General features: G+C 49.1%; 1 protein-coding gene across 10 annotated transcripts; it reads right to left on the bottom strand.

Annotated features, from left to right (window-relative positions):
- Positions 1-9: 9 nt before the first annotated feature.
- Positions 10-22,245, bottom strand: PGAP2 (post-GPI attachment to proteins 2). Of its 10 annotated transcripts, XM_042905568.1 has the most exons (8): positions 22,117-22,245; positions 13,570-13,590; positions 10,510-10,684; positions 6,341-6,509; positions 2,219-2,471; positions 1,970-2,076; positions 1,239-1,347; positions 10-1,029 (listed from the first exon to the last, which is right to left on the bottom strand). In XM_042905568.1, exons 3-8 carry the CDS (start codon positions 10,641-10,643, stop codon positions 899-901), a joined length of 903 nt encoding a protein of 300 aa, XP_042761502.1. In that variant the 5' UTR covers positions 10,644-10,684; positions 13,570-13,590; positions 22,117-22,245; the 3' UTR covers positions 10-898. The 10 variants fall into 10 exon arrangements, with proteins under 10 accessions (XP_042761502.1, XP_042761504.1, XP_042761503.1 ...); XM_042905570.1 differs by lacking the exon at positions 6,341-6,509; XM_042905569.1 differs by lacking the exon at positions 10,510-10,684.
- Positions 22,246-22,559: the final 314 nt, after the last annotated feature.

Below are 22,559 nucleotides of genomic sequence, written 5' to 3'. Positions count from 1 at the left end.
AGCCCAGACTGTTGGCAAAAAAAAAAAAAATTTATTTTCCTTTGAAATAAAATGTACAACCAAAAGAGGTCAGGGCATGGGGCAGCAGGGAGGACAGGGAGACAGCAGAGAGCCCATTTTGGGGCAGGAATCTGCCTCTGACTACCCTACACCTTTGCCAAGGAGGAAGAGTCGGTGAGCCACGGATTTCAGAAGGGAAGGAAAACAAATGCTGTGCCAGTGCTTTTCCTGGAGCAGGACATCCCTCAGGTACAGAACACTACCTCCACAAGGTAGTGTCAGAACCACACACTGGCAGAGCCCTTACAGATCCTACAGCCCTCCTACCCCCAACCACCTGCATGGACATACTAAGGCTTAGATGGGGAAGGGGTACACACTAAACAGGAGGTGAAGTCAGAGCTAGAACACCTGGGCAAACTTAGCAAGGGACTGTGGCCACAGGCCTGGGCATGTGCAGGAAATAATCACATACACCAGTCAAGTGAATGACCCCGTGGAGAGAAATGGCTGTGGTTTTCAGGTAGCAGCCACTGCTCAGTGGTCCCTGACCTCAGCAAGAGGTGGCTATGTAAAGGCCAAGAACCGATGGTGGTTATAAACCTCAGGACTTTTTTTAGCACCAGATGGTGGAGCTCTCCTAACAGCTCAGCTTCTTGGGGCCTCCGGATAAGGGTGATGCTGCTTGAAGGTCCCTGTGCCTTCAAGTGGGGTGAGGGAAAAGAGAAGCCAGCAGGGCTACCTAAAACCCTGTCCTGTGCCCTTCTGCCCTTCCTCCCCCTCCCCCAGCTTCAGCACGGTCCACAGAGGACACAGGGTGGGGAAGGCCAGAGTGGTGTCTTGTTTCTAGTTTCTGGGCAGTGGACCGCCTCCTCCTTTCTAGTAGGAGAGAAAGGGTTTAGAATCGCTTTTCCTCAGGCTGGGAGGTAATGAGCAGCTCCTTGTTTCCGAAGTCCCACCAGGCTGTCATGTGGAACGCCATGTTGGTTAGGACAACGGTGTACTCCAGGATGGCGAAGATGGTGTATACTGTTGCAAGGGCACAAGAACAGAGCGTGGTGAGACTCCCGCCCCTGCCCTCCAGGGGCCTCTTGATAAATCGCCACCACCACACATCTCTACAAAGGAGACACAATGGCAGTCAGCCCCCAAGGCCACTGCCATCTCGCACAGTATAGACAACATCATAACTGTCCCATAGCCACTGTGACCCCATACGGATCCCAGCCTGGCCTCACCTCCAGCCTCACAATACATGTTGTGCCGAAAGTAGACAGCCAGCGCCGTGAAGAAGGAGATGAAGTTGATGACGAAAAGCCGCTGTTTCCAGTTGTAGGACTTGCGGTCCTAGAGGATGGGCTGTCTGATCACTCTGCAGCCTGTTGGATATGTGTGGGCAGCCTCCCCTCTTAGCCCCAACTCCTGAGGGCTGCGTCTTACCTCCCTTGGTTTTGGAAGGGGGCACAGGCAAGGGCAGCAGGAATGATGGGCATGTTCATATTCCTGCGTTTGGGAGTATAATGAAGCCAAGGAGCAGTGCTGTCCCTGCCCCTCCCACTTCAGCAGGATGGAACATGAAAGTTACTCGGAGTCACCCCCCAACCTGACACCTCCACATACTGTGGGGAGAAGAAAGGTGTCTGCGGGGGCGGGGGTAAGGAGGGGCACTGGAGTTATTACAGACCACAGACCCCTGACACAGTTCCTAACCCACTGCAGCCTGGGTGCTGTCCCTCATTCTACCCCCATTTGGAGCCTCCATCTCTTCTATTTTCCAGTCTCCATTAGTACCCGAACACAGTCCTAGATTCTGACCAATCCATCACCCTCCACTCATCCCCAAGCCCCAGCCTCAGCCCGGGTTCCTGTTAGAACTCTGGTTCCCATCTCACCATTACCCGCATCCTGAGGACGGGTGTCCTTGATTTTCCCCTGGGCTGCTTAGAGCCCCACTAGGGGTAGACCGTACCTCCTGACTTACTGTGTGCTTCTTGGTCAGCCGCCAGAGAATGCAGGTGAGGAGCATGTGACTGAGGGAAGAGGCGATGAACACAATAAAAGCATTTTCGTGGATGGCTGGAGGGAGAGAGGAGGGTTGGGAGCGGGCACTACAGGAAGCATCCTAACCCCTCCCTCTGAAGGTCTGAGTGAGGGAGGGCGCAGGGGCGACCCTTCCCAACCCTTCCCCTGCTCCTCCTTCCCTCATGTGGACACCCACTGAAGTCCTCGGAAGAGGAGACGTAAGTGAGCACTAGCAGTGCGAGGTTCTCGACGACGTTGAGGCCAAAGTTGAGGCGGCAAAGCGGGCGGTAGCCAGGACACGGGGACGCGCAGCTGAGGTAGTGGTTCCAGTAGGCGAAGGCCACCAAGAAGCGGGGCGCTGAGTGCAGGCCGATGCAGAAGCGCCACACGTAGCGCTGGGGCACCTCCCCACCAATGGCCGAGCTCACCGAAGGCAGGTAGTTGGGCACCTAGAGAGTTGTGACCAGTCTGGTGGCAGGCCTCCACCAGCCCCACCCACCCACCCACCTGGAGATCCTTCTCTCCATCTATCAAAATCACGCTGGCCCTCAGAAGGCTCCGCTCCAGCCCTTTCCTTGCCCGGAGGTCCTCCTTCAGGCACCTCCAGAGAGAGCTCTCCTGGGAGACATCCCTTTCCAGGTCCCGGCCCCCAATGTGCTTGTTCTCATTCCCCAGGCAGCCTGGGGTTTGTGCAGGGACTTGGTTGGACCTTTTCCATCTCCCTATACATGGAACCTACATACGGCTGGGGAAGCTGTAGACAGGTTCAGATGCTCTCTGAGCCCATAGCACAGAGCTATGGGAGATTCCATGGCCCAGGACCCCAGATTCAGTCCTGAGGACAGGGATGAGTAACAGACCACCTGAGCTTCCGTGCTGGATTCACGGCCCACCTGAGCTGTTCTTGACTGCTCTCAGTTCTACTAACTCTTCTGGGCAGGTGTGCCAAGGTGGTAGAGGGTACTGTGAGATCCTGGGGGACCTGGGTCAGGAGGGTACCCCCACCCTGATCATGCTTAAGAAAGTGGGTGCTTGGGGCGCCTGGGTGGCTCAGTCGGTTGAGCGCCAACTTCGGCTCAGGTCACAATCTCGCGGTCCGTGAGTTCGAGCCCTGCATCAGGCCCCTGTGCTGACAGCTCAGAGCCCGGAGCCTGTTTCGGATTCTGTGTCTCCCTCTCTCTGACCCTCCCCCATTCATGCTCTGTCTCTCTCTGTCTCAAAAATAAATAAACGTTAAAAAAAAAAAAAAAGAAAGAAAGAAAGTGGGTGCTCCTAACCTGGGGTAGTCTAAGAAAATGACCTATTCTTGTGCATCCCTCCCATTCATCTTTCTCAAAGCCTGGAACTCCTTATTCCTTCAGGAACTGGAGCACTATTCTTCCTCCTTGAGGAAGGAGGAGGAGATAACACACAGCTGCGAGGACTGGTGTGTTGCTCGTGTGAGAGGGTGAGAGGATGAGGGAAGAACAGTCTAGATGGGGACAGGAAAGCCAGGGAGAGGAGGAGGATCTCTCAGACTCCAGGGTCTGGAGCAGTGCTTCTACCTTTAACATGCGTACAACTAACCAGGGATTGTGTGAGGATGTTGGGGGTCTGGAATCTGAGAATCTGCATTTCTAAAGGATTCCAGGACTGGAAACTACCAGTCCATGGCACTCGCTTTCTGTGGACTTTTTTAGACTGTCAGCAAGAACCAGAGCAGTGCCAGAACCCAGGGACCCAGAGAAGGAATGACCGTGCTGTGACTATAGCAGGACCAGTCTTCAGAGATGGAGTTCTAGAAGATCCCCTCCTTTCTCCTAATGGTGATGCTGATGGATCAATGCTGGGAACATAGGCAATGGTGGACGCAGCTCACAGGGCAGAGGTGGGCCTGGGGTAACGCCAGCCAGGGGCTTCGCAGCCTTCACAGAAAAGGAGATAGATTCCCCTCAGCACTACCAAAAGAAGCTAAGTGTAGAGCTCTCTGAGAGGGTGCCGCTCCCAAGGCCATGGCTTGAGATACCATGTAGCTTGAGACCAGGCTCAGATACTCACTCTGAGTAATCAGTAAAGAGACAGCATGGAGGCTTTGGAGCCACACAAACCCGGGTCTGCATCCCATCTCTGCCTTTATTAACCTACTCAAGGTCACTTCACCTCTCTGAGCTTTAATTTCCTTGTTGGCAAAATAGGGACACTACCACCTACCTTGCAGGATGATTGTGAATATTAAATATGATGTATGCAGAGCATCTGCAGTGTTTAGCACACGGCAGGTACAAGTGATGGCTTTCAGAAGACAAACTTCCCTGAAAAGCCTGCAAATAGCTGGTGAGCTATGTAGTTATTGAACATGGGAACCCTGCATGGGAGTGACAGGCAAGAACTGTAACTTCATCAGAGACTTCTGAGCCCTCCAAGCCTCCTTACTTTTCTACCCCTCTGGGCAGGTCCCCTAAGTAAGGTTAGTGGGAGTGTTGCCTCTGTTTCCTAGAATATTCATTCTGAAAACTCCTGCCTCCATCCCAGCTACTTTAAGGAGAGCAGGACCAGCATGAGCTTTTTGTCTGTTTGTTTCCTCCAGCATGAGCTCTCTAAAGCTTGGCTGGGAGAGCCCAGAGCCCTAACTGATGTTGGGAAACAGGTAAATGGTAGAGATGGCAAAAATCTGGGAGGACACCACAGGAAGAAGGGAGATTTAGGGCCCTGTGGCTACTGGTGTCATCCTCATAAGCTCCTCCCAGATTAGGGGTGGAGATAGGATGCTGAGAGCAGGGATTTCCTCTTACCCCCACCCACACACACAAATATACATGCACGCATGCACACACATGCATAATCAGTATAGATATTCATTTATGTTCCCCCATCCCAAGCACACAAGTTCTCCACTCACCAACTATGCCAGCAACATCAGGAGCTATCAGAGACCAGGTGCCCAGCTCACCCCAAATCTCCCCATGAGCTCAGAGCTAAGGGTACTGAAGTGGGAACATAACCCCTTTCCCCAAGAACAGAAACCCTCTACATCCTAGAGGATGTGGCTCAGTGGACCTGTGGCAGGGCAGTAGATCAGAAAGTCACATGGTATAAAGGGTGAAGGTCCAAAAAATTCCCTATCAAAGCACCTCAGATTTCACCAATTGAGATTCATTCCTTTGATAAAAGTCCCCCAAACTTATGGATGACTTTGCTATCTACTGCCCCCATCCCTTGCCAACTGAACAAGACCTCCCATTCCTATCAATTCAACCTGCTACTCTTCTCTGGACTCCATCCCTGCCTCTCTACTTTCATAGTCCCTATTTTAGCTCTGGTCTTCCCAGTAGCATGATCTATTGCACTAGCCTCCTCACTTATCTCCCTACTCTTGCCCCCTGCTCTTAAATCTGTTCTCCACTCAGGAGCCAGAATGATCTTCTAAAGCATAAATCTGATCCTGTCCCTTTCCTGCTTAAAATCTTTCCAAAGCTCACCACTGCCCTCTGGATAAAATCAAAAGTTGTCAGCCTGGCATTCACAAAGATCCTTCTTTACCCCCATAGCAGAAATGCCCCTTGGTCCAGGAAGGAAGTCTTCCCCAACACCTAGGCTGGATTAAGTGCTTCTTCTGGGCCCTGTGATCCCTATGCTCCCCTTCATTCTTTATGTTCCCCTTTATCACAATAGGAGTCCCATTTCACTGTGCTGTGACTGTCTGTGTCTAGGACTGTGTCATGTAAGATGAGAGGCTAAGGGCAAGTCCATGTTCAGTTCCATCCTTCTGACACAGAACCTCTACCCCTAGGCCTTCAGGAAAGGCCTGGTGGACTGCTCTTGGAGGCAGGGAGTCCATCTGGGTTTCTAGCTGGCAGAGTCCTGAGTGGACACAGGTTAGGGGGCCCGAGGCTGCCAGGGGAGAAACCAATCCTGAAGATTCCAGGGCAGGGCTGGGGGTGTTCTCAGACCACGTCCCCAGTCTGGGTTAAAGCCACTTATGACCTCTCCTGGCTCCTGGCCCAGTCTAACTCCCCAGTCCTGGCTTCCTTTCCAGTCTGGTCTTTCTTCAGCTTCCTCCTCCCTCTCATGACCTCTCTTGCCTACTGCCTTCCCTTCCCTTCCCCTTTCCCCTCTGCTCCCTGGCACTCTCTGTAATCTTCTACTCTCGGAAGACTGTGACTCCACTCTCCCTGAGTCTCTCCCCACAAATTCCCACAACTCTGACTTGCCCCCCACCATCCCTTTATCCCTTTCCCCTTTCTCTGACCCTCCGCCTTCTCTCTTACTCTCTGATTCCACTCTTACTGCCATCTCCTGACCTGGCCCTGACCCAGGTGCGGGGGAGCCTGGCACTCACCCCACAGTCAGTGGCCACCGTGTACTCAAAGTGGAACACCAGGGACCAGATGATGCAGAAGAAGAAGCCGAACATGGGGAAAGTGATGACCCACCAGATCATGGCCGTGAAGCGGAGCCGGAACACAGTCCCATCTGGGTCCAAGGGCTGGGAGGCCGCAGAGAACATCCTGTAGGGAGTGGTGCCCAGGCAGGGCGAGGGACACAACTTGGGGCCTGGTGGGACACCTGGGCCTCGGGAAGTGGAGCCTTTTCCAGAGCTGGCTCCTCTGGGTATAGGGAAGAGCCAGAGTAGAAAGAGCATAAAGGGAAATGGAAAGCAGTGCAGAAGGTAAGGAGGTACAGAGAGAGATGGGGCGGGAGCAGCTGAGTCAGGCAGGGTCAGCTCTTAGGAATCCCTTTGGCACAATGGTCCTATAGGTCTACCTCTTAAAGAGCCTGGAGAATAGAGGCTCCCAGTGGCCTGGACATGGGAGTTTGATGGGCCACTTCAATCTCAAGACTCTCACACCCAACTCAGAAGGATCAGAGGTAGAAAGGTTATTACTTCTGTTCCATAGAACATTAGGACTAAGATTTTAGCCACTTGACAGATTAAAGCTCCCAAGTCAAGGCTTTCTTCAGGTCACATAACCTAGACAAAGGACCCTTGGCTCAGACTGGTCCAAGCCCTCCCACTGACCCTGTCTGACCACATTCCTCCTCTTCACCCAAGTTCAACCAGGAACAGTGGGAGTGCCCAGAACCTATTTCAATGGGACCACAGGCTGCCAACCAGCCCACCCCCAGGCTCAGAATGATCCAAGCCTCAGGTCAACAGTACCATCATCTCAAGATACCAGGGTCCCTGCAGAGGCTTCTCCTTCCTCTCTAAGACCATGTCACCCAATCCAAAGTTTATGGGAATCTGAGGGTCACGGGAACCTTCTCCACTCAGCTTGAGCCTATTGTGCTGGGCCAGACCCAGCAAGGACAGACCCAAACCAAGGGAGCTAGCTTCTTCCACTCCCTTCTCCTGCTAGGCAGAGAAGTCCCTCCTCCCACCCCTGACTGCCCCAGCTACCATGACTTGTGAGATGGGTTCCCTTCTGGGGGGCAGACAGAAAGGCTTTGTATTCAAACGCCTAGGACCAAACCTCCCTTGGGACTCATACCACCCACGATTAAGGGAGCCCTAGTTCACTAGTCCAGCTCAGCATCAAGGAAATGGGGGAGGGGGCGCGAACTGAGCAACACTCACACTGGGTGCTGAAGGATCCGGGGCTTGGGTTGAGAGTTCTAGCCAGACTGAAACTATTCTAAGACTGGAGGGTCCCACCCCTAGCTCTCTAGGGCCTGCCCTCCCGCCCACAGAGCTCAGATCTCCACGCCTGCCCAAGCACACAGCCCTCCCAGGACCAACAAGGCCATATCATAAACCCTGGAACACTCTGCAAAGGTAAGAGTGATAGTGGCTAAAGTCAGCCCACAACAGCTTCCTTGCCAGGGATGGGGGTGGGGACCCTTTTGAGAGTTGTATCCTGGGATCCAGGCAGTTTTCAGGGAAGGAAAAGGGAGAAAGCAAAATAGGATTTCACCCCTTTCTGTTGAAGCAGATGTATGTCTGTTGGGCCTCATTGGAGAGCTAGCTAATCTTAGAACAATACATTCAGGATCCAAGACAGATCTGGACGGGCCTAAATATGAGGTTATCAGTGTCCAGTCTGGACCTGTGCAGAAACAGCTAACTCAGCTCAAGATGCCTTAACAGGGGTCTAAAAGCCAGTAATAGGAATGCAACGGTACTACTTTTCCCTGTGCTACCCAGGCCATATGAAGACCTATGCCCAGATCAGGGCCTCATATGAAGAGAATAGTGACCGACTGGGCCAAGTCTAGGGGCGCACATCCTGTGAGGGTTGCCTGAAAGAACTGGAAATATGCTACCTAATAAGAGTAAACTCGGGGACCCCTACCCCCATTACTGCCATCCCACCTCTGTAGGGCTGGCTTGATGCCAGGAGGAGAGAGAGTAGCTCTCAGGCTCCCAAAGCAGAGCCAGTGCAAAGGCAGAGATTCACCAAAAAGAGAATGTCATGTCCACTACAAGAAAGAGCTTGCTAATTGTTAGTTACTAAGCCTCCTTAGAATAGGCTGCCTGGAGAGGAAGGAAGCTCCCCATCACTGGAGATATGCAAGCAAACACAGAGTCATCTAAATTACAGATGTGTTAGAGTAAGGTTACTTTTTTTATTTCTAGGGTTGGCCATTTCTAGAATACTCCAGGTGAGAAATTCAGAGCATACATCCACCTGGGCTGCCCCAAGGTGGCTCCAACATGGTAGTCCCAGAGAGTGGGGACAAAATACCACCTGGGTCCCTAAGCTCAGTCCTGCCCCAGAGTGGTCAGGTATCCCTCCTGCAACTACCTATGCCTTAGGATCCCTAACTAGTATGTCAAGAATGGGTTATAGGTATGCCAGATATGCTGGCTTACTGATCCCATTAGCCCTCAGGAGCCAGCCATGAGGGGCAAAGCAAACAGCCTATTCCATTTAATTCCATATGCCTTACAAATATAATTTTCTGCATGGACTAAGACTTGGTCTCAGGCTTCCTTTTCAAAGGGCACGGGGCTGATGCAGGGGGGAGGGGGTCCTATTCATTTATTCAACCAATTCTTTCTGATTCAGATGTAGTGCCCACCTTGAAGAAGCTCCTGGTCTGATGGGGAACAGAGATACAAATATGATATGATAGAACTGTATGAAAGATAAAACAGGGAACTGTGGGCACCCAGAGGAAAGAGTGATTAAGTCTTCCCCAAGGAGGCTAGGGAACGTTTTTTCAAAGGAGGAGACATTTGAGAAGGGTTTTGCAGGATACAAAGGAGTTGACCAGGTGAGAGAAACATTTGATGCATTATCTAAGGTGAAAACTTGGTCAAGAAAAGCCATTGTTTGGATCCTTTTCGATCCTCCCCCTCAAGATCACCTGGTCAGCCCCTTTTTGTCCAGTCCTGTTCTTTCTGACAGCTCCCAGCCCTGGGTATCATAAGACTGGCTGCCTACCGCTCAAGGCCAACATCTACCCATCGACAAAGCAGGAGAGAGAAAACTTCCAGTCATAAGAACAAAAGAAGTAGGCCCCACTCCATACTGCCATTCAGACCCCACTTCTAATCATAGTCCTATTTCTGGAGCAAATGCTCTTTATAGGGAGGCAGGAAGCTGAGCTGATTGGGGGCCTTCAGAGCTCTCTCTGATGCTCTTCCAAGGGTCCATGTCCAGGCCCTGCCTCCTTTCCACCTAGAGCCCATGGGCTCTTCCTCTCCTGCCCTGCCTTCCAACCTTACAATCTCTTTTCCTCCTACTCCTTCGGCTCCTCACCCTTCACACTTCCCAAACCACCTTCCTATGCTTCCTCTATCTGGAGCTCTACACTACTCCTGAGAAGGAGGACGGGAATTGCCAACCCCATTTTAAGACATGGGAAGCTGAGGCTCAGTCTCTGTGTCTCAGGTAATAGAGAGTCAGTGGATGAAATTAGGAGTGTAACAGAGGTCAACACAGGTCTGACCCTCTTTACCCCGAAACATTACAGAGAAAACTCACATCTTTCCTCCTGGCCCAGCACACCATATCCCTGCTCAGAGGGCACATGCCTACCTGGGGAACATAGCCCATATACACATATGGAACACATATATACACACATCATCAGGCCCCCATCCAGACACACACAGATATGGTCTCTCCCAGACACATACAGTCACGTCCCTTACAGTCACACAGATGCATACATAATCACATTCTCACAGAGACAGCCACAGCCCACAGTGTCACACTAAGAGGCGCCAGCACCCTCTAGCCCAGTCCTGTTCTCTCTCCATCCCCCACGAAACCCGGGGGCTCTTGAATCTGCCCCTCTATGAAGTAAGGATTGAATTCTGGGGCTGCCCAACTTCAATGACTCCAGGCCCTAATGACCCCCATGGAAAGTGGCAGAAGGCTAATTCCTGAGACCTCAATTTACAGGTACCCAGCAACCCAGTTTGTCTGATGGACCTCATTGGAGAGCTCACTAATCCTGTTACAACAGAATCAGGATCCAAAATCGATCCAATTGGACCTGAATATGAGATATTCCTTGACCCCCCCCCCCCCCCCCCCCCCACTTCGCAAGCCCTACCCCACAGTGTGTGGCCGTAGTCTCCTTGAAGTGGAAGAGCAGGGACCAGAGGATGCAGAAGAGGAAGGCGACAAGTGGACAGCAGACTGTGACCAGGGCCACCAGGGTGAAGCGGAGCCGGACCAGGGTCCCATCCCGGTCCAGTGGCAGTGGGACCTGGTACATCTTGTCAGACCTGGGGATGGAGTAGTATGCTGTCAAGGCCCAAGGCAGCAAGGCTGGGACTCTGTGGTAAAGCCAGCCCTTGTGCTGAGTCCTCAGCTTAGCTGAGCCATGGGATGGAGGGTCTGAGAAGAAAGCCATCTAGCCCCTAAACTTGGACAGTTCCTGCCCTGGATGGGGATGATTGACTCAGAATCCCAAGAGGACATTCACCCTCAATTTCAGAGGAAAGACAATGAAGCAAATCTGTGCTAAAATGAAGCCTGAATAGATTGGGAGAGTTTCTTCTCCCCTATACCTGGCTTTACAGGTCTATGACAACAGGAGCTGGTTTAACTGGTCTCTCTTGTTTCAGGAACCAACCCTAAAACCTCCCAGTGAACAGAATAGTCCACCTTCTTTCACAGGCCTTTGAGCCTCTAGGCTTCAGTTCTCCCTGCTTCACCCACTGGCCCAGGGCCTTCTGTACCTTCGGTCCCTTCCCAGGCTCTGTGTGTCTGCACCACAGTGCACAGCAGCGAGGGCTCCATGGAAGCCAATAGAACCCTGACCCCCTGCTCGTCCCCACCTGCTGCCTCATGTGCTCTGAGGGTGAAAGGCTTTGCAGAATCAGGCCTGGTGCTAGCCTGGGCTTGCTGTTTGCTGGAAAGAGCTGCCTGGTCAGCTTCTGGAGGCTTCCCAGAACCCATGGGGCCTGTCCATCCCCCTCCAGAGATGAAGTAAAAGCTCCTGAGAACTGTTGACTCCCTGCTGAGATGAGGATGCTAAGGTTAACAACTATAATAACCACGTATACACCAGCAATCCTAGCCCAGCCTCCCTAAGTGCACAGAGGGGAAATTGAGGCTAAGAGAGGAACAAGAACCTGCTCAGGGTCGCACAACAACTAGAAGGGAGAGCCAGCAGTGGGGAGATGTAGGGCCCACAGGGTCACAAACTGCAGCCCCAGCCTTCTTTGACCCCTTCATCTCTGGGACAGACCTCTGGGTAGAAAGGTCAGGTTAGATCAGATTAGGAGGGGAGAGAGAAGGGGCACCTGTCATTAGAGAAAGAAAGGTAAATCAAATCCTATATAGATGAGTCAGTGAATCCTGTCCCCATTGCAAAGGCAGAGAAACCAAGATGCAGAGAGAGAAAGGCCCTTCCTCAAAGCCAGATGCTGAGCCTGACAGAAAGCCATCCTTGGAACTTACGCTTCTTGTGGCCAAACTAGGGCTGGCTCCAGATTCATAAAGAACCCGCCCTTATGGACTCAAAGGTCTTGCCAGATCAAGTCCCAACTCTTCCTGGCCCCGCCCTCAGGAAGAACCTGAAGCTAACCTCCTAGCATTCCAGAACCAGGTGAATACGCTTCTGTGTTCTCCATCTTCCCCCACCCTGCCTCTCTTCTAGGCCCGATTAGTCAGCCTGCCCCAGTTGCCCAACTTCTTTTCTGCCTTCAGGAGCCAGGGATCTCCCAGAGGAATTGGAATTGGAGCTGGTGCCCCTCCCAAATTGAACACATTTCTTGGATCATCCCCAAATGGACTATAAGTCCCTAGAGACCCTAGAAGGGGAAGGACTTCCCCACCCAGCCCAAACCCTGATTTGGTGCTTGTAGCAGCACTAGTCCCCTCTCTGAAGCCAGTGGCTCTAGAAGCCTCGGGAACCACTGGGATGCCCAAACTGAATAACAGATCCTCAGGAAATGAATAGGCACTGCTTGAGGCAGGGGGTGGGTAAAGAGGTTGGAGGAACAATCTGTTCCACTGCTTGGAGGTATGCCTGGCTCCTCTTTTAGCTGTGTGACCTTGGGCAAGTCATCTAACCACTCTGGGTCTTTTTCCACAGTTGTGCAACATGAAGATCATGTGGTTTAGATTACTAATATGACCATTCCAACATGGTCATTTTACTTCTCCAGGCCTCAGGACAGGGAGCTCACTACCTGAAGGGCAGCTCTTCAGTCCCAGTCAGCTCTAACTTCTTCATACGTACTACTTAGCTGGAAACTGCTTTCTTAGGAGTACCCCTACCTTATCTCCAAAGGTCCCAGAGATCTTCTCAGCCTCCAGCCAGAATCCATACTTACTGGGTACCTTCTGAGTATGAGGCACCCTGCTTAATGCTCCACATACATTGTTTCTTTTAACCCTCACTATAATTCTATGAGGCAGGCCCTATATAGCCTGTGTATTTCCATTTTACAGAACAGGAAACTGAGGCTCAAGGAGGTTAAAAACACTTGCCCAAGGTCACAGGCTAATAAATGGAAGAGGTGTAATTTGAAATTACTCTATCGGGTTCCAGAGACACCCAACACCTACATCCCTGGCATCTAAAGAGAAATCCCCATCAGCAGACCCTGGAGAATGAAGGAGAGCTCAATCAGTGCACAGCCAGCACCATGTGGGAGAGCAGGAGGGGTAAAGGGTTAGTTCAGAAGTCGGGACAGCAGCAGATCCTGGGCAAGCACCAGCACCTTGGGGCTGGGCGGTGAGAAAGCTGGACCTCGTGGCGGAGCTCCCCCAAGTGGGGTTGCCCCGCGATCCGTCACACCCATCCCCATACTCACCCAGGCTGTGGCGGCGAGGAGGCCGCGCCGGCGCAGGCCGGGCGCTGGGGGAACCCGAGGGGAGCCCAGGCCCGGCCTGGGGCAAGCGGCCGGGGGCGGGCCGGAGCGGGAACGGCGGGGGCGGGGCCAGCGCGCTTGGGGAGGAAACTGCGCCCAGATCCTCCATTAGCCCCTCCCCACTTCTGCGGACCTGGACCCTTGGCTCTCCGCCTTGATCCGGTGTCCCCTTGTGCCATGCCTCTCTAGCTCTGGTCTGCCCCACTAATTCCTGTTGCGTGGGGGCAGCCGGAAGAGCCCTGGACCCCTGGGTTTGACACGTTGGATAAGCCACCTTGTCACCTTACCTCTCAGCGGCGTTCCATCACCTGTTGAAAGAACATAAAATTGGTTCAACAAGCCCCGAATTCTCTAATTTTCTAGTCTCGGTGTCTCCTGCCCACGTCCCCATTCTAGCCGAATTATCCGGCCTCGCCCTTCTGAAACATTAAAACAGTTTTGCCCCAGCCTCAGCGCCCCTCCCCCTAACTTTGCTCCCCGTAGCCGATTCCCGGCATTCAGCAAAGGGAAGAGCACGTTATAGGTAGAGAGATCAGGGAGGCCCACCCCAAAAACTCGGGGCCAGAGCTGTTCCCGGCTTTGATCAGGAGAGGGCGCCCTGTCCTGACATAACAGAGCAAGGCTCTCCTTTCCCCAGTCCTGGGTCTGCCCCACCACGAGAGGGTTGATCCGCAGAAACCAACCCAGCCCACAGGGTTCCCTCCCCACCCAGACTGACCCCTGAAGGAACCCGAGGAAGACTCTTGGGGTTGCCAGAGCACCTGCAGGGGGTGAAGACCTCTGACCTAGACGTAGTTACCACCACAGTTTTCCTAGTCATATATCCCCACAGTAATAGCACATTTTGAGCACCCTCTGTTTTCCAGGCACTTTTCTATTTTTTATGCATTATCCCATTTGATCCTTATAAAAACTCCATGAGATGGATACTATTAACATCCCTGTTTTAGAAAAGGTATGTTACCTATTCACACAGCTATAAATGTCAGAAACAGGATTGGAGTCCCGCACCTGAGGTCATTCCCTTAATCCCTTCGTATATAGAACAACCTGGAACAACCCGGGTTTGAACAGCACGTGTCCACTTACACGTGGATTTTTTGATACAGCACAGTACTATAAATGTATATTTTCTCCCTTATGGTTTTAAGAAAAAAAAATTATTTTGTTTTTTAAAGTAGGCTCCACACCCAATGTGGGGCTCCAACTCACAACCCCAAGACCGAGTCACACGCTCTACCAACCGAGCCAGCCAAGTGCCCCCTCTTCCTTATGATTTTCTTAATAACATTTTCTCTTCTCTAGCTTACTTTATTGTAAGAATATGTCATATAAAACATATACAAAGCATGTGTTAATCAATAGTTTGTTATCGGTAAAGCTTCCAGTCAACAGTAGGGTATTTGTAGTTGTTTTGGGGAGTCAAAAATTATACATGGAGTTTTTACTGTGTGGGGGCGGGGGGGGGGGGTCAGCACCCCTAACCCCTGCATTGTTCAAGAGTCAACTGTATAATGTTAATCCCACAAGGTAGCTACACTCACCACTTTGCAGGTGGATACAGAAGCTTAAATTTGATTAACTTACCAGAGATCTTTTTCATGCATTCATTCTTGTTCATTCACTCAGCCTAGCCCTTTCTGTGGCAGGCCCTGACTGGGCAATGGTGGCAGACCCAGAGATAACTCACTCCTGGAGGCTCCAAGTCTGGCGGGACAATGTCCTATTCTAGTGACTTTGAACTCCTCTCCACCCTGTGCTTTAGGGTTCCAGGGCAAATGAACAATTAGTAAGACTGTACTAAAAGAACCACCTCCTTTTAGTTTCAATGATTAGATGTAGGTTTTCTACCTCAGGGCTTTGTGTCATCTTCTTTGTCTACCTCCAACATACAGATGCTTGCTCCTGGCCTTTATTCCCTGTCTTTATTCCCTGACCCTATTCCTTGTCTGTTCCTTTGGCCCTAAATACCATTCCCTGAGGCTGGGTCCCTTCTCTGTGCCTCTAGACTACCCCCAATGCCTGAAACTTGAGGTGCATTAATCTTGCCATTAATTCTTTGGTGATTTGGGCAATTCACCATACAGTCCTGAATCTCAGTTTCCTCATCTGTAAAATGGTTTCAGGAATATCCACAGCACAAGGTTGTCCTGGGGATTAAGTGAGGTAAAACAGCAGTGTGCCAGGTATGCAGGAGATACTCAAGACACCCTGGCTATTGTGATGAGATGTGGAAGCTATGGTCTGAACTTGTCCTGACTGAGCCTTTTCTTTTTTTTTTTTTTTTATTTATTTTTTAACATTTATTCATTTTTGAGAGTGAGACAGACAGAGCATGAGCAGGGGAGGGGCAGAGAGGGAGACACAGAATCCAAAGCAGGCTCCAGGCTCCGAGCTATCCACATAGAGCCCAACGTGGGACTCGAACTCATGGACCGCGAGATCATGACCTGAGCTGAAGTCGCACGCTCAACCGACTGAGCCACCCAGGCACCCCAAGACTGAGCCTTTTCTGAACTGTGTGACCTCAGCCATCACTGACCCTCTCTGAATCTATTTCTTCTTCTGTCAGTTCCAAAGCCTATCACCTTGATTTACGTGAGGAAAAGTAGAAAAATGAGTTCTTACTAGGCAACTTACGAGGAACTTTATGTACACTTTCTTATTCAATCCTCTTAATAATCTGGTGAGGTAAATTTGATGGAATATATTTTACAGATAAAGAAGTTGAACAAGCATCTAAGCTTCTAGTCTTGCCTTCAATTCAGTGGGCAGTCAGTGTTTGCTGAATCAGCATTTGTCTGTAATCCAAGTAGTTGCTGCTGCTGCCATTGAAACCTTCCAGTGTCTCCTGTCCTCCTGGTTGGTTTGCCTTGTGCCTGGACATACCTCAGAGAGGCCTGTGCCTGAAATAGCACCAATATTGTCCAGCTTTGGCCACAGTCACTGCTCCACTCCCCCTGTCCACACACACATACTAGATTCCCCAAGCTGACTGAGCATTTATTTACAGGGATGCTCCAGCCCGCAGTAGCATGGAGGCAGTACAGAGGTGAGAAGCAGAAGAAAAGTGAATGTGGGATGTAGTTGTTAAGGAAAGCTTCCTGAGGCTCTGCTTCACTGGTTTCCTTGCTCTTCTATCTCTTCATCATCCTCCCCATTTACAGCCACATTGGCTCTTCTTAAAACACAGATCTGGGGGTGCCTGGGTAGCTCAGTCGGTTAAGTGTCTGACCCTTGATTTTGGCTCAGGTCATGATCTCATGGTTTGTGAGATCGAGCCCTGCATCGGGCTCTGTGCTGACAGCACAGAGCCTACTTGGGATTCTCTCTCTCTCCTTCTCTCTCTGTCCCTCCCCAGCTGATGCTTGCTATCTCTCTCTCTCTCTCTCAAAATAAATAAACATTTTAAAAAACCATACAGATCTGATCATGTGCCTCTCTTGCTGCAAATTGTTTAGCAACTCCCTATGGCATTTAGGATCAAGAGCAAATTCCTTAGTGTGGTATTCATCATCCTTCGTTATCTGGCCATCCTCTACTCTAGCAAACACATATTTTACATTCTAGCTACGCTCATTTTTTCCATGAGCTTTGCTCAACTTCCTCCTTATCTCTCCCTAAGCACCATGATTCACCTACCTCCCCACTCCACAGGAAGCATTAGAAGTCCATCACACCTTTATTAGGATTGACCACAATGTAGTGAAATTATTGTTAAGTGTCTGTTCCCCTCTCCTTCCTGGAAACCCATTTAAGGATGGAACCCTCACCTGTTCCATTTATTTCTGAATCTCTCAGCTTAGGCCAGAGATAGACACAAAGGAAGCCCAGAAAATATTTGATTGAAGGGTTGATTTAATTGAATTGGGTTTTGAAGGATGGACAGGATTTGGATGTATCAAGAAGAGATTTAGGAACTGTAAGAAAAGCCTTTGAGGAAAGACCACTGTTGTAGGGGTAGAGGCAGAATAAGCATGGCTAGGGATAGGTAAAGAGGCAAGGACGCAGTGCTAAAGATACCCGGTTTCAGGCCAAACTCCGACCCTGCCTCCTGGGCAGCCTCAGGAAAGTCTTCCAGGGTTGTTCTTTGTTCTTCCTAGAGATCTTTTTCACAGAGCAGAGGCATCCTCCTTGGATGACTTTAAACTATCCACCCTAGGCACACCCATCTTGCTGTAGGCCCATTCTGCCTCAAATAGTAATTAAATCTTCATTGTATATTTTGTTCTTCATTGTTCAACTTTCTCTGGCTCCCCTATCACTTCTAGGATGAAATCCTAGTTTGTACCTCTGGATATACTGAGCTCTTTCTTGGTCCTACATCTTTTTTCTCTCTGTTCCTCTGACCTAGGATGTTTTTTTTTCCCTCCATCTTGGCAAACTGTACCATAAAGGTGTTCATTAATAGCACACTTAGGAATGCATATGGGAACTTCTAGGGAGATCACTAAAATAATATAAAAAGAGAATTTAATTTCCAAGCTGGTACAAGAGAAAAATGAAATAATCCAAAAGAATGTTAAGAGAGCAGAGATTTAGGGGTGTCTGGGTGACTCAGTCAGTTGAGTGGCTGACTCTTGATTTTAGCTCAGGTCATGATCTCAGGGTCGTGGGATTGAGCCTCATGTTGGCCTCAGCACTGAGCATGGAGCCTGCCTGGGATTCCTTCTCTCTCTCTCTCTCTCTCTCTCTCTCTCTCCCCCTCTGCCCTTCTCCCCTACTTGTGCGCACACACGCTCTCTCTCTAAAAAAAAATACATATGTACATATTTTTTTTCTAAGCAGAAATTTAAATGGAAAATAAGCACTTGAAGAAATGGTCAATATCATTAGTCATTAGGGAAATGTATATGAAAACCACAATGAGATGTCACTTCATAGCCCTTAGGATGGCTACAATTGAAAAAAAAGGAATATAGCAAGTATTGGCAAGGATGAGGAGAAATTGGAACCCTCATCTATTGCTAATAGGAATGTAAAATAGTACAGCCACTTTGGAAAACAGTCTGGTAGTTCCTCTAAAAGTTAAACATAGAGTTACCATAGGACCCCATAAATCTACTCCTAGGTATAAACACAAGAGAACTGAAAACATATGTCCATAAAAAACTTATACACAAATGTCCATAGCAGCATTATTCATGGTAGCCACAAGGTAGAAACTCAAATGCCATCAGCTTATGAATGTATAAATAAAATATGGCATATCCATAAAATGGAATATTATTCTATCATAAAACAGAATAAAATTCTGATACACGCTATAACACATATGACCCTTGAAAACATTATGTTAAGTGAAAGAAGTCAGACACAAAGGCCACATATTGTATGATTCCATCTATAGAAAATGTTCAGATAGGCAAATTCATCAAGACAGAAAGTAGATTAGTAGTTGCTAGGGGCTGGGGGAAGGGGGAAATGGGGAATGACTGCTAATTGTCTGGGATTTCTTTTTGGGGTTATGAAAATCTTCTGGAATTAGATAGTAGTGATAGTTGCACAACTTCATGAATATAGTTGACCTTTGAACAACACAGGGGTTAGGGGCACTAGACCCACACAGTCCAAAATCCATGTATAACTTTGACTCCCTAAAACCTTAACTACTAAGAGCCTACTGTTGACCAGAAGCCTTACTGATAACATAAACAGTTAATTAACACACATTTTGTATGTTGTATGTATTATGTACTGTAGTCTTACAATAAAGTAAGCTAGAGAAAATAATGTTATTAAGAAACTCCTAAGGGAGAGAAAATACATTTACAGTACTGTATTTATTGAAAAAAAAAATCCTCATATAAATGGACCTGCACACTTCAAACCCATGTTGTTAAAGGGTCAACCCTCTGAATTCTATACTAAAACCCTCTGAATTCTATACTTAAAATGGGTAAATATTATATTATGTGAATTATATCTCAATTAAAACAATCTGGCAGGACTGCACCTCAAAAAATGGAGGTTATTATTACAAAAGAACTAAAATGAAAAACAAATTAAGGAAAAACCCAGAAACAGAACAGTAGGACAAATAGAAAATGTTAGATTAAATTCTGAATATACCAATAAATTTGTTAAGTGTAATAGACTAAATGCTCTAGTTTAAAGTCAAAGGTATTCACATAAGATTTATAAAAATCTAATTATATGCTATTTATAAACATCATCCCTCCCTTCAGTTGTAGAAAAAGAGGAAGGAAATCAACATTTACTGGGTGCTTACTGTGTGTCAAACATGTGCCCAGTCCATTGCAAATTCCCTTATTTGACATTTACAATCACTTTACAACATGGGAATTTTTGTGCCTTTTCATAGACAAGAAAACTGGGTCACAGAACAGTTAAATAATTTGTGCAAGGTCTAAAAAGTAGGAAGTCTGGTACTTAAACTTAGCTGTTTGACTCCAACTCTGTCACTCTTTCCTACGCACCACCTAAGAAATCTAAACCATTAGGGGGCGCCTGGGTGGCTCAGTCGGTTGAGCTTCGAACTTCGGCTCAGGTCACGATCTCATGGTTCGTGAGCTTGAGTCCCACATCTGAGCTGTCAGCACAGCCTGGAGCCTGCTTTGGATTCTGTGTCTCCCTCCCTCTCTCTCTCTCTCTCTCTGCCCCTCCCCTGCTCATGCTCTCTCGCTCTCTCTCTCAAAAATAAGTCAACATTTAAAAACATTTAAAAAAAAAAGAAAGAAATCTAGGCCCTCACTCTAAAAGGAAGTCTCTTGCCCTTCCCCGATTCTTCAGTCCTTATGGGTCCTGTCTCCGCTCTGAGCACCAATCCTTCAAAGCTGCATAGGGTGAGTTCTCAGAGTATGTATGTGAGAGACTGGGGTTTCCCAGGAAAGCTGGACTTTCCTTTGCTTTGTCTCTCTGGGCCAGAGCAGAGTGTTAAGCTGTGGACTTCTTGGGCTCCTGAAGCCCAAGAGAGGGTTTGGCTCAGCAAGTTTTTGTGAGCATGCACCAAACTTCTTTTCTTTAGAGGTGAAGAAGGAATGAAGAGACTAGAAGGGGGTTATGAGAATTAGAGTGAGAGTATGTGGTCCACAAAGTCCTTCCGAGGGCAGAAGTACCTGGGAATGATGAGCATGTGGGCCACATGCCTACCAGAGTATCTAACAAGAGGTCCTTCTATTTAGAAATCACCATGGTCATAGGAAATTGCTCCCTGCCACACTCCTCATCTAATGTCTCTTCCTCCAGTCTTCCCACAAGTATGTGGGATCCTATTTAAGGATCTCAGCTCCTGCATACCTGCCAGCACTTTGACCTGAATGTATTTACTTAATCACTTAAAACATATTTCTGGGAGCCATTTCTGTGTCAGAATCAATGTCTTAGAATAGTTAGAATGGGAATTCCTTGACATTTTTAAAGAATAGGAATAATTATCATTTATTGAGGGCTTACTGTATACTGGGTCCCATACTAAATGCTTTATCTCATTTAATTCTCTCGACAACCTTAAAGGCAATTACAGTTGTTACCCTCATTTTACAGACAAGGAAACTGAGGCTTAGGGGTTAAAATTTTGCCCAAGTTGACATAGCCAATAAATGGTTGGGCTCAGGTTTAAACTCAGGGTTCCCTAACTCAAAAGTCTCACACTTCTACTACTATTCTACTTAAGAAAGTCATTCATCCGTTCATCAAACATTTAATGTGCACCTATACTTTGTGCCTGGGCTTAGGGACACCAGAATAAATAAGTGGAGGAGAGGTTTAATCATATTTGGGTTTCAGGATTGGAGGGTGAGATATCAAATGTTCTGTAGGTCAGTGAGGAAGCTATAGTAAACTATCCAGGGAGAACTAATGACTTTCCAATGTAGAACACAGGAAAGGGAGGATGAAAGGGAGGGATATTTGGAGGCAGGAGTGGGGGGAATGTGGCTGGAGTCAGATGTTTAAACTAGCTTTACTATTTGACCATCCACATATTTATTTGTTTCTTCCTTTGAGCATCTACTGAGCACCTACAATGTATCAGATTTCTACTGTTATTTCATCTTTACAAGCATTCCACTTTTGGACAAATTAGTCAATTATTTGTAATACCTCGCTACCACTGAACACTCAGAGGGATTTAAATTTATCTACTTTTGGGCAGAGCCCACTTCAATTCTGTGTTGATGTTCCAGGAAAAAGTGGTGGTGGAGAGGTAGTCTGAATAGGTTTTGCTTTCTGAGCATAGTCCCTGCTATTCTGCATGGGACCCTCAGTCACTAGGTCTAGTTTCTAGAATATGCTCAACCTTCTCCCTTGTAATATCAAGCGTCTGTCCTGGGCTAGGCCACGGGAGAAAGAAACCCCAATGAATAAAATGCAGCTCTGACTTCTAAGAGCCTGAGCACAGAAGACAGGAAAATAATAGGATACAAAGTGACAAGGCTGTAACAGAGGCCTGCCCAAGCATTAGCCAAACTTCCTCAGAGAGATCCGGGAATGTATCCCAGAGAAGGCAGGAACATTTGAACCAGGCCTTTAAGATAAATAGGAATTCCTAAAGTGCAGGTGTGAAAGAAGTTCCAAGAACCCTCATTTGTAACAAATCCCATGTTGAGCCATTCCCTCACGGCATGCTCATAGCGTACATTAGAGAGATTCAAAGAAGGAAAGGTTGTGATGGGGCCGGCATGGGTTGGGAGACCAGGAGGCCAGGTTTTGGGGCCTCGTAGCAGCTGCAGGCAAGCTACACGGTGAGACAGACCTCCCAGGAGGGCCCTCCAGCTCCGCACGTGGTCTGGCCAGGAAGTGCGGGCAGGACTACGGGGAAGCCTTCCCATCACCGCCCGCGGACTGGGGCAAGGAAAGGGTAGAATAGTTACCATGCCATCGTTGGAGCCTCCCCTCTGATTGGCCCGAGCTTCAGCAGCCCGACTGTCTCGGCTCCAAGGAAGGGGGCGGAGCCTCTGTATAGCGTCACCACTCTTCTCCCACACCCCGCCCGATGCACCCCCACGCAGCCACTCACAAGCCCACTTCGAGGGGGGCCCTGTATGACGTCACGACTCCTCCAGCCAATCTCGGCAGGGAGGGGCGGGACTCCATGTCCCTCCCATCGCCCCTCCCCGCCCCTCCCCGTAACTCCGCTGTCCCTCCTCTTCCCCCTCTCCTTTTCTCCCGAAGACCGCCCTCACGTTCGGTTTCAAAAGACTCGTTGCCCAATGAATAACAGGGCGGGCCTAGAGTGGCGGCGGCTTCTGCCAATGCTCAGACAGCGAGGGCGGAGCGCCGGGAGCGAGCCTCTGACGGCGGGCGGCGTGTGACG

The sequence above is a fragment of the Panthera leo genome, chromosome D1 (assembly GCF_018350215.1).
Source record: "Panthera leo isolate Ple1 chromosome D1, P.leo_Ple1_pat1.1, whole genome shotgun sequence".
NCBI lineage: Eukaryota > Metazoa > Chordata > Mammalia > Carnivora > Felidae > Panthera > Panthera leo.
This window is presented reverse-complemented; position numbering and strand designations above follow the sequence as displayed.

Bases quoted from the DNA above. Each gene is read 5' to 3' on its own strand.
- PGAP2 (XM_042905566.1), bottom strand. From the start codon at position 13,461: ATGGCACAAGGGGACACCGGATCAAGGCGGAGAGCCAAGGGTCCAGGT. The intron at 2,472-6,340 runs GTGAGTGCCAGG...ACAACTCTCTAG, and splicing joins CGGTGGCCACTGACTGTGGG to GTGCCCAACTACCTGCCTTC. The intron at 1,030-1,238 runs GTGAGGCCAGGC...CCCTTGCAACAG, and splicing joins CATGTATTGTGAGGCTGGAG to TATACACCATCTTCGCCATC.